Source organism: Panthera uncia (assembly GCF_023721935.1).
Source record: "Panthera uncia isolate 11264 chromosome B2 unlocalized genomic scaffold, Puncia_PCG_1.0 HiC_scaffold_24, whole genome shotgun sequence".
In the NCBI taxonomy this organism is placed as follows: domain Eukaryota; kingdom Metazoa; phylum Chordata; class Mammalia; order Carnivora; family Felidae; genus Panthera; species Panthera uncia.
In genome coordinates this window covers 33728320-33740675 of record NW_026057580.1, presented here as the reverse complement: position 1 = coordinate 33740675, position 12356 = coordinate 33728320, and the positions used below count along the sequence as shown (strand labels likewise).

General features: G+C 32.8%; 1 protein-coding gene across 7 annotated transcripts in view; it reads right to left on the bottom strand.

Annotated features, from left to right (window-relative positions):
• The window catches only part of FAM135A (family with sequence similarity 135 member A), a 125939-nt gene that overhangs the window by 14856 nt on the left and 98727 nt on the right, over positions 1-12356 (bottom strand). For 4 of the 7 annotated variants that reach the window (XM_049653879.1, XM_049653881.1, XM_049653880.1 and 1 more), the window contains 7 exons: positions 10372-10445; positions 8877-9031; positions 6302-8660; positions 4684-4844; positions 2528-2619; positions 1926-2023; positions 120-271 (listed from right to left, as the gene is read on the bottom strand). In XM_049653879.1, coding sequence (XP_049509836.1) covers positions 120-271; positions 1926-2023; positions 2528-2619; positions 4684-4844; positions 6302-8660; positions 8877-9031; positions 10372-10445 — 3091 coding nt within the window. The remainder of the gene's footprint in view (positions 1-119; positions 272-1925; positions 2024-2527; positions 2620-4683; positions 4845-6301; positions 8661-8876; positions 9032-10371; positions 10446-12356) is intronic. The other 3 variants (XM_049653884.1, XM_049653886.1, XM_049653882.1) reach the window with 3 other exon arrangements.

The following is a 12356-nucleotide window of genomic DNA, read 5'->3' as shown; positions in this document are numbered from 1 at the left end:
TTCATCAATTCCAAGTATGTGACATATCAGCTCTAAAATAAACACTAGAAAACATTAAATCCGTATTTAAATTTTCTCCCCATGCCGTATTTTTTATATTGAACAATAAAACTTTTTACCTGTATTAACAAGAGCACTGCTATTGTAGAGTGTACCAAGATGAGGTCCAGAAAGAGATAAAAAGGTATGAAGTTTGTTGAGGTAATATCTAAACCTTGGCCTTGTAAGCACTGAACGGATTATTAAATTGCCCAACGAATGTCCAATAAAGCTTTAAGAAAAAAAAAGACATTTCTCCCATAGTATTAATTTTAAAAAGAAATATTAACACTAATATCACTATACACTGATGTGAAATACTAAGAATTTGGAAATTTCGAGTATGTTTTAAATTATGGTTTGATACTTTGAAATGATGTAACTTAGGTTTTGAAGATAAAAATGTGAGAATGTAGTAGAAAATTCCTATTATATAATTTAAATGCATATTCTGCAGAAACAAGATATTGCTTATCAGAAAATTTATATTCATAGTTTGTAAGTGCTTAGAAACAAATACATTTTAAAAGTAAATTACAGTTTGACTGTATGATAAATGGGCCTCCTTAACCACACATTGCAATTATTACTCATTAAGTCACGATTTAAAACAAAATAATGAAATTGTACCTATAAAGGATAACTTAGGAGAAATTACATATCTTTTTCATTTGTTCTCTGGTCTACACTCTAAAGTGGGAGAGTTCTTTGAGTACTTTCAAGGCACAGATAAAATATGTGTATTATCTTACTATAAGTCTAAGATTATACCAAAAGAGTAACTAATATTTATAAAGCACCTCACTTTTATTAAGGAATAGTTTAAATCAAAAGAGCCTTTCTGCTTACCATCATTTTATAATAGATGGTATATTGATCCCTGGGAATAATAAGCAAGGAAAGAAGAGAGTTTGAAAGCTATCTTAAACTGGCTTATAGATACAGCTAGTGAGAAGCTCAGGATAAACTCCCCTCCCAAGGTGAAGTTCCTGAAGCTGTGGGGTGAGAGTTATGATGGTAACTAACAAGCCTCAATTAACCAGATAAGGCTTTTGAATAATGGTTGATTTTAATTGACAATCTAATCTAAAAGATGTAAGACTTTTGTGGATGAATGAAAAAACTAAAATATTATTTTCAAATGAATAAAAGGAATATAAGATCACTGTGTTAAATTTAGTAAACAAAAAGTTTACTAAACTTTTTGAGGCAGAATGATTAGTTCTGACTTTTTCTTTAAGTCCTACTATACTAGAACAAACAAACAAACAAACATTTTTCTCTCTCCCATGTCTATCTACAGTATCTGCTTAAATTATGAGACTTATATTGGCTGATCATCATCTCTTGCTTGTGGAAAACAGACTTACAAAGTACAGTCATGAAACCTTGAAAGTATTTCTGTTGCTTCATTTGTTTGTATATATCCATTGCTCTATAATCTTTCTTATTGGTAACCACTTTATTGAGATATAATTCACGTAACATAAAATTCATTCATTTAAAATGTACAATTTAATAGTTTTAAGTGCATTCACAGAGTTGTGTAACCACCACAAGAGATTTTTAGAACATTTTCAACACCTCAAAAAAATCCTATACCCTTTAGCTATCACCTCCCCATTTGCCATCTCCCCGAGCCCTAAGTAATCATTAATCTACTTTGGTCTCTAGTTTGCCAATTCTGGATAATTCATATAAATGGAAACATATAATGGTCTCTCCCTAAAGTTTTAAAATTTTTTCTTTTCTCTTTAAATTGGATAAACTGAATTGTCTCCTATATTTCATAATAGTGCAACAAAACTACTACAAATTCTGTAATTTTTCTATAATTCACAGACATAAAAATGTTATATAATATTACAGATTATGATAAAAGTTACCTTATTTTTGAGACTGTTAGACTATATATCTGAATATACTGTATTATTTCATCTAGAAGGCGATCAGTCATGCTATCAAAATCAGCAAAAGTATCATTCTAAACAAAGGAAAACAGACATATTATATATTGAATATGAATAATCACATGAAAACTGAATATAAACATTTTTAATTTAGGTATTAAAATATGGTTAAGATCAATGTTTTTTAGAGAAGCTGGTGAATAATATTCATTATATTAAAATGAGCAAGAGTAAATTTCTAGGAAAAGAAAAGATTCAGTGTTCTTAATAACACTTGCTTCATTAGGTTGGTTGTTTAGCCCACCATCCACATTTAACATAAGGTTATTTACAATGGTTTAAGTAATAAAATTTTTGCATAGAAATGTGAAATTCTAGAAATTTTGTGCATGTGAAGAGCTCATAAGTCACACTGTAAGTGATTTCAATTTCCTTGTGATACGTATTAATGTTAAATTTCATACAAATCAGAAAAGTTATTTCTAGTAGTAACAGACATTTTGTAGTAAGCAAATATTTAGGTAGAAAGCAATACAAAAATCTTTGTTTCCACTGGAAACACTGCTATAATACTGTACCTGATTTCTCTCAGACATAAGAAAATCAATTCTTCCCCCAGGCAGTCCAAGTTCAATGTAAGTTTTCACTAATCGGAGATCTGCACTGTTACCTAGAAAACGAAGACAATGAAAAATTATGTCTAAAGGATGAGCTAAAGCAAAAGATATAAAGTATATCATCATATATTTGAAGACCAATATATATCTGTCTTTAAATATATGATGTCTGCCAGTTTTGAACAGACAAAGCACTCTGAAATACAGTCCTCAGTTTTCATTTCAAAGCTGATTTCCATTAGCCAGACAATGTCTTTCACACCTGGTTTCTTAGGAGTTTTGGTCACACTGATGCTTTCACTTTCCTATCTGACGGTGTATTTGTTATACTGTTAGCTTCGGAGATTGCTGAATGTGGTCGCTGTGAATGACTGACAGAAGTACTCCTTCCATCACTATTATAGTTGATCATTTAACAAACCTTGAATGTGTTTCAGATTTAATCTGTTCACTTCCTTTGGCGGTATTGCAACAGTTAAATAGAAATAAAATTCCATTTACATAATCTAAGAGAGTTTATTTTAATTACTAACTTAAAAGATATCTGTAAATACAGAATACTTATTAGATATAATACATAACATAAAAATAATTATTGCTTTTAAAAATTAGTGGCTTTTTGGTTACTTCCTTTGGTTTAATTAGCAATGTAAAGATGTTCCCGATTATTGGATTTCTACTTTACCCTCCCAATATTTTTATCTTTTAGATATTTCAAGCATTGATAGAGATAACTGTTTTATTCCTGATTTTACAAGGAATACTACTAGTGTTTCACTACAAAGTATATGTTTTCCACTGGCTGAGAATATATATGCTTAATCATATTAATAAATCAGATTAATGCTTTTTAAAACTTAAGGTTTGGTGCTTAGTGGTCAAAACTGGGAATGGACATTGAATCTTATCAATAGTTTCTTACTTGATTTGCTGATGTAGTTATATTTTATTAATAAATTTCCTTTATTATTAAGTAAATTTCCTTATATGTACTTATCTTTGCATTCTGGGAATTAAATCCTAGTTGTTGTAGTGACTGAATGTATTGATTCTACTTACTAGATATTTTGGGGGACATATAATAATTTTTTTTACTCATTTACTTACCTGTTTATTTCCACAACATTGCTAGAGTGTTATTAAATCATTATTAAATTTATGTCAGATAGGTCTGCTTCTCTTTGGGGTGTGGGTTTGACATCTTTTCCAGATTTAGTAACAAGGTTAGGTTAACTTCAAGGAATAAAATACGCTGCATTCCATCTTTTTTCCTATTATTCTGGAACAATTTATGTAATAGGGGGTAATGTGTTTCATAAAAATTTCAAAGAAGAATTTTCCAGAGATTCTACTGGGCCAAGAAGTCTTTCTTGAGCGATAATCCTTTGAAAATTTTATTCTGGGGGTTGGGGGGGTGGTGGAGAGGTCAGTATTGGAGATACTTTATTTCTTGAGAGTCAAGTTTTGCTTTTTTTTAAAGAAAAATCTTCAATTTCGTGAATATTTACTAGCTTAGACCTGTGTTTAGTATTTTTATAATTTACAAAATCTTTCCTCAATTTGTTCTTACAGAATATTATAGCACAGTAATAATCTGCTAGTCTAGAAATATTTGGCATTTTCTAACATAGTTCCTAATCTAGGGGAAAAAGTCTATTCAGTAACCAAAATAGCTGCCATAAAACTGTAGCACTAAATTTAGAATTTAAATTACACCTAGTTAGTGAATCTTTAATTCTTAGGTATTGATTTTTCTAGTTCATAAGGCTTAAAGCATCAGGCTAAAAGGGCACTAGGAAGACTATCAAAGGGAGACAAAATGACTGCCATGAGGTGACTGCTGACAAAACAAACAACAAGATAGAAAAATCCAAAGTTAAAATAAATAAGTGTTGGTACATGGATAGAATGTTGGTACAGTTCCATGGAAAATTTATTTAAAAGGAAATCTAATACTACGCAAAGTTAAACATATTTGTCTTAGAATGTATTTAAGATTCAATTAATTTAAGCAATTTAAAATATTTTCCAATTCAAAGATTAAATAAAAACTAAATGAAATCTATTAGGAAAATATATTGAGTTGCCATGGGTTATATCAAATAAATATTACCTACCATCCAACCCATGCACACAGACAATAAGATGTACTCCATCTTCAGAACCATCCTCTTCTTCCATGCTAAAATAAGGGACTGAGGATGCCAACAGAGGGATATCACTGTACATGAACCCAGGGAGTTTAAGTTGCTTCAATTCTTCTTTTGCCTGAAGGAAGCTGAACAAAATATAATAAGAGATACTCTTTACTAAGTATCATATTCAGTTTTTAGAACCAAAAAGACAGTATGCTGAATTTAGGGAACTATAAGAAGAAACCCAGCAGATATTGGGGTTTAAAATAATCAAAATATTTTGGATCGCCTAAATAATTTAGAAATCAGAGAGTAATTTTCTTTGCTATTTTTAGTACATATTCTGCTAAGGTACAATGAATGCTTTAAACGTGAAATCAACTAAGAAAATATTAAGAGTGAAGTTATGCTTCCTACCAAATTTTATATTGTGTAGAAAAGCTGGGAGAAATACCAGAAAGATGACAATCTGATGCTTATTCTGTAATCAAAGCTTATCCTCTTTGCTTCTTTTCAATTTTATTTAAATGTAAAATGAGGAGCTGTTCTACAAGTTAACAGGAAGAATGGTAGTTATAACACTTAGATTATTTATATTTTTCCTCTAAAAATACCAGTAAAAAGGAACAGAACCAAGAGGGGGACGTGACTAAATATAATTAGTGGTATGCACTCATTTTCAATGAGTGATAAATCTAATCAACTTAGGAACTGCAAACATCAAAAAGTATTAACTAAAATAGTTAATTGTTAAAATAACATTATATCATTTGGACTGAGAAGAAGCTGATGAACCCTACTAAACTGAGTAGGATACACTGGATGAAGACATAAATTGTTTTCATTAATGACTCAGAAAAATTTGAGGTACCCAGAAGGTGATATAACCTTCAGCGTTACAATTCTTTAACAGATCATACCACCTCCCTTGTTTCACTAGCTTTAGGCACTATGTATCTTAATTATATATATCAATCTGAATAATCTGGGAACTTGGAAAATCTATTGTAGACATGTCCAGACCTTTTACTCCAGGGATTATAATTCCAACTGGAATAAGGTAGCAGAGTATTTTGAGAACTAGTGCCATGTTAGTAAACTTATATCCTCAAATTTTTCTGAATACTTTACTGCTCCACGAAATCTCAAGTCTGGAAACCACGGATTTAGCTGAGATAATCTGGGTCTGGTAGGTTTAGGAAGTTTCTACTAACCTTTTGTTCATTATCTAATATTGCCCTTATTTGCTAGATGCACTTATAAAATCTATGCTGTCTGGACGTTAGTGGGGGAGAAATGAGGTACTGATGAAAGAAAGAGTTTTAACCCCAATTATTCCATACATCTGGCATATAACTACCAATGGAAAATCTGTATCAAAAATGTCTAGCCCACAGAAAAGGACAATCATATGGAGAACTACATGTCTTCTGTCACAGAGTATACGGAGTTCATGTCTCCATTTTAGATAGTTAATCAAAGAAGGACTTTCTGTATTACAGAAACCAGAGAACATGAAATATATATGTTATCAGAGACATACATATATATGTTCTATACGTATATTTAGTAGCACATGCCATTGTGCTCTATTACTTACGCTTGTATTTGAGGTTTTGGTGAGTTGTCATACCAGGAAACTGATGAAGTCAAGTTGTAAGAAGTGCTGCTTGGCTGTTTTGTAATAGCATCAAATTTACTTTTAGAAGAATACTTAACACTACAAGGAGACTCTCGTGGTGCAGATGGGAAGGACAAACAACCAGAAGTACAGACAGCAGGCATATTTATACCATCTTTTAGATAATCACTGTTTAGTTTTTCAGATTTTATAAGTCTTTCTTCTTCCAGTGCATCTCTGTTTGTATAGTGAGCATTTACTTTTTCATCCAAAGCTGAATAATCTGTTTCTTCATAATACCCATTTTGAACCATTTGCTGATCCTGTTCTTCCTCCTCATCCTCTTTACCCTGTTCCTGATGAAGATTACTAATTTCTTTTTCAGAAGTTTTCTTCTGAGGGCTAACTGAGTTGCTATAGCTAACAGCACATGTGTCAGAAATATCCGCACTGCTGTGAGAGCCAAAATAATTTTCCACAAGCCCTTGTTTAACCATATCAGGACTGGCTGAAAAAGGATCACTTGTACCCAGGTGAGTTTCATTTTTAACTGTTTGGGCTTCTGAATTTATTTGTTTGAGATTTAAGGTATCATCATTTTTTCTTTTTACAGTTTCATCTTTTCTAACTTCTGTATTAGTAGAAATGGAACCTGAAACGACACAAGGGGCACCTACACAAACCAGTGTTGAATTTAACGTAATTGGTGTCCCTGCAGAGTTATTAGATTTATCAGGACTCTGGGAGTCTTTACACATAGTGTCCAAGTTAGGTTTGGAGCTGCAACTACTTTTCACATCACAGGAAGTATCTTCATCTGAAAAAACAAATTGTAAAGGGTCTTTAGTGCTTGAATTTATGGAATGTATTGCTATAGTTTCATTGTCCAAATGCCCTGAAAATATGACACTCTGCTGTTGCAAAATAATACTGGACTTTTTACTATCGTCATATTTTGGCAAGTCAACTGTTCCTACGTTTAATACACTTTTGCTATCACTTAGGTGGCATTCAGGCACAACAGGTTTCTTAGAATTTTCATCAGGTGACAGTTCATCATCAGAAGGTAGAGAGTTTATGGATGTCAAAGATGACTGTATTTCACTTAAAGCACTTGTACTCTCAGTACAATGACTTCCTAATGAAAATTTTACATTATAATCAGGTTTCATCAAAACTTGAGGAAATAATCTTTCGTTATTGTAAGGACCTTGCCCTTGCACAGTCTCAAATACGTCAGGATTTGGATGTGTTGCAAAAGAACTTGGTTCACTTTCAACACCTGAATCTGAAAATCTAGATGAGGCATATGTGGCATTAATATCTGGTAACTTAATTGTATCTCCACTTACTACAACATGGTATTCTTTTGTAGAAGAAGCAGGTTGGTTACTTCTTAACTTAGCTAATGATTCTCCAATAGAATGGCACTTTGCATCCTGCACAGCTTCCTTTTCAAGTGTTATTTCTATAGATTTAGATTTACCATTAGATTCTAAGGACTCAAAGTTGGGTAGGTGTAAATTATCCACAAATAGTTCATCTGGTCGAAGCTCTGTCCAAGGTCCTATTTTAACAGTTATTTTCTCTCCACTGAAAGGATCCTTATTACAGGGCTTCACTTCAATTGTTCTGACTCCTGCAGATGGGGCTGTTTGATGATCAGGGCAATCGTCAGATGAACTTCTAGATGTCACATTGTGTTCCACTTGTGTAATTTCACTATCGTCCTGGGAGATATCAAGTTTACCTGAAATGGACAAATTTGCACAAAGATTTAGGCTGCCAGAGCTCAAAGGATCAAACAGGTCTGGTTGCATATTTTCAATGTCTGGAGACTTTTGTTCAGTTCTCTCTGTATTAGTTGGCAAAAAGCTAGCTTCCTTTTGACTTGTCTGTCTGATGTAGGTCTTTAGGTCAAAATTATATCCACATATTGTGGGATCCAGACCTTCCTTCTGACTATGTGAAGGATTGCCTTCAAAGCATTTAAAGAGATCATTTGATGCTGTACTTTTCAAGCATTTGTAGCCTACCAAAACCACAGAATCCTTAGAGTTCTGTTTTATTAATTTTTTTGTGTTTTCAGGTTTCATTGTTTTCATGAGCTTAGTAACCTTAACCTTGGATTTATTCGATTCTTCGTTCTTTCCTTTTAGAGATTTTGTTAGCTGCTTTTCACCTTCTGTATACCAAAAACTGGAGGCACCAGCAGGTTTGACTTTCAACTCTGGGCTAGAAAGTCCAGCTATAGAGCTTTCTTCAGTCTCATATTTATCCATTCTATTGGACTCTGATCTCTGAAGATTCTGAATTCCCATCCAGGGTGCATCTAAGTCTTTTATCCAAAGAAAAAAAGATTCAGATTTAAAACAACGTGTACGAACTCACATGATTTAAGACTATGTTTACTGACTATAACCTTCTAATATCCTCAAAGATAAATAAAACTAGAGGGGAAAAAGGGTCCCACACCAAGGAATGGTATTATATATCTTATGAAGAATATACTGAAAATGACACACACAACTTAGACAGTTTAGATTATACTTACCTTCAATAACTGAATCTAAATACCTATCTTCAAAGATTATAGGTAATGAATTGAGATCTCCATCTAGTTCACTACATTCAATAGGTAGAGGTGGAAGAGAACTGCAGAAGGAAGTATTTTTGATAGCGGTGCACATCTGTAGATGACTCTGAGCACTGAAAAATATTTCTTTAAGTCAGAGTGTAATTAAAAAATATTATACTCAATTCCACTTTATAGACACCACCCTTTCTCTCACCATTCTCATCTGCCCCTTTCCTAAAGATATAACCTCCTAATGAAAGAGTTCTGTAGTCAGAGATAGAAACTGGTACAGTGAACATTATGGTTTGTTGACAATTATGGACTTACAAAATTATGGTTTGTTGATAAACTATTTAATTTCTATTATATTCTTCTATATTTTTAAATGTCATTTCTTTTATCTATGCTTGATGTGCAAATTTACTGATTTGCTGAGAATAGCATACAGGAGAAATGTCAAAAGCTCAAATGCCTACTAATAACTTGGTGATACTATTGAAAACAATGTATTCCATGGCTACTGCTATACTTAACATATGTTTGTGAATATAATTAACAACTATTAAAAACAAGGTGTATAACTTTTAATACAAAATGCTTTTTTAAAAACCTCTTCTTATGGAAAATTTCAAACATATCAAAGTAAATAGAATAGTATAATAAACCCTGTCACTCAACTTCAGCAATTAACATTTTGCTTTTCTTGTCTATATACCTGCACTCACTGCCCACCCCCATACTCCATTATTATAGTTTTTATGAGGTATAACTCACACGCTTTGAAATATACAAATCTTAGCTGTATGATTTTGACAAATGGATACACGATACAGAATATTTCCATCTACTCTGAGAGTTCTCTCATGTCTTTCTAGTCAAACACCTAGCCCAAGTCAACAAGACAACCACTGTTCTGACTTTTTTCACCTTAGTTTTTGCTTGTTCCATATTTACTCTTTATGTCTGACTTCTTCACTCAGCGTAATGTCCTCAAAATATTCTTTAAAGCCAAAGAAAATCAGATCTAAATATACTCAGTAGGAAAAATGAAAGGCATCTATTCTGGATATTTTAGCTGTAGATCATTTTCATAAAAAAAGGCAGTGTCAGATCACTTGTGAAAATCTGTAATTTATATATTACAGATGTTAAGAGATTCTTACCTGCAGATATAAAGATATAAGATGGAAAAATGGAAGGCTGGAGCCAGAGCTGTTTAGGACTACCAAGGTTATAATAGGTCTGATATGGGAGCGATGAGAATAGGGCGTATGCTTCTTTATGTAAGTTATGGGTCTTTGGTAAAGTTATTCATAGAATTAAACCAAATTTGTTTAAATAGGGAATTTCTGAACTTTAAATTCTCCTAATTTCTTCTATTGTAAATACCATATATTTGGTGTGAAAAACTTTGAGACAGAGATCTCAAGAGGAGGTATAATCCTTTAAACTATGGGTCTGTGCTACTCACTGAAGTTCCTGGTATGCAATGGCTGCTTCTCTTGGATGTTCAAAACAGAAGAATGCTTCAGAAAATCTGCGTACCTGAAAAAAATCCAAAAGGGTATATGAATAAAATGGCATGATTTACAAGGTCAATCAATGGTAGAAAAAGAAACTTCCCTCCATTAGGCCTTCTATAACCACCCCTATACAAGAATTAATTTCCCTCCTCAATGTTGCTAAAGTACTGTATTTTGGTACTGCATGAAATAAGAGAAACAATAAATGTAGAGTGAGAAGTTTAGGTTTACATTATGGATCCATGATCTATCCTCCTCAAAGACAAAGATTTAGTTTGTCTTATTCACCATTAGATCCCAGTACCAAGAACAGTGTCCAACACATGGAAAAAAAATCAAAGAATCAGCCAGCACTTACACCATGCTATATGCCAGTTATGCAAGTATATGCTGAACGATAGCCAGCTGAACTAACTGACCAACTTACTGGCATTGTGACTCCAGGACATTTCACCTTTGAGCTTCAGATGACTCATTTTCAAATTTCTCCTAATACCCTGTTCTACATTTTAGGTTATTGTGAAGAATAAACAAGGTAACATGTGACAGCAGTTTGTGGTCTGGTAAGTGTATATAAATAAAAGCTATTATAACTGCCATTATAACATTTATCATATTTTTCCTTAAAATACTTAGTATACATGAATTGTTTCTGCTACCAATGTGTAGTGTTCTTTAGAGTATGAACTATGTTTTGATGATCTTTTTTTTGTTTTGTTTTTTTTGTTTTTGTTTTGATGATTTTGGTTACCTCCAAACATTTATCTTGGTATGTTTTAGAAGTACTTGGTAAATGTTGGTCGAATCTAGCTGAATACTTCCTTCATCATTGTTGTATTTAGACCCTTTCATTTCTAATTGTTCAAGAAAAGGCTCTATCAGCTATCAGAGGAATACGAAGCAATAGTAAAGAGATGGAAAAGATGTTTTGTTTGGAAGGTACAGGGAAGAGAGACAAATTACAATACATCCTGAGATTATATTATAGCTAAGATTCTTTTCTAAAAGGGAATATGATTTAAGGTTCTTTGGTTTTCAACATAAAGTAAAATGGAGATATATTTTACTTGTCATCAACACTTAGCCAGCTAAATTTCTGACTTACTAAACTTGCTTCCGTAAGTAGATGAGACTGGGTCTTTAGAGGAAGAAGTCAGGGAGGGAGTTAAGGAGAGATGGATGTGAGGCATCTGTAAGAAGAATGTGGTTTGTGTTTTTACTTTCAGATACTGTCCAATTGTCTCTTCTTTCTCTCCAACACTAAGGGAAAGATGAAGAAAGGGTTCAGCCTGCCTGTCTATCTATGAGAGATGTTTTCCCCTGAGGGTTGTAAAATGTGAAGAAATGCAGCCTGAAGCCATCTGGATTCCTGCAGTTGTTGCTGGGCCTACAAAACTGGCTAGTTGGTTTTCCTTCTCTCCTTATCTGCTCTGATCTGACAATAATAACTATCATTTCTTGATAGCATTCTACCTACCAGGCTCCATGCTAAGCATTTTATTTTCATTCTGTAGTGACCATAAATGAAGTGAGTATGTCTTCATTTAATAAGTGAGGAAACAGGGACAAAGAGGTGAATTACTTGGCCAAGATAACATAGGTACTCATTGATAAATATGGGATTCAAATAAAGATTTAAGAAATTCCAGATCTTTGCGTCAAACCACTTATCTCTTCCCTTCTACACAATGGCTCCCTATTAAGAGAAAGCCTTTCCTTCCCTCTATGTACCCACACAAAATTCTTTATCTAATTTTCCCCTGCCATAATTTTGTGCTATGGCAATGTGTAATAAATAACCCTATTCAATGTACTGTGTGGCTAGAACTAAGGTATGACTGCCACCTGATGGCAGCACTACTTAATTTGGTGCAAAAGACATACATAGAAAAATATTAAATTTACAAATTCAAACCTAGGATGAGTAATATAT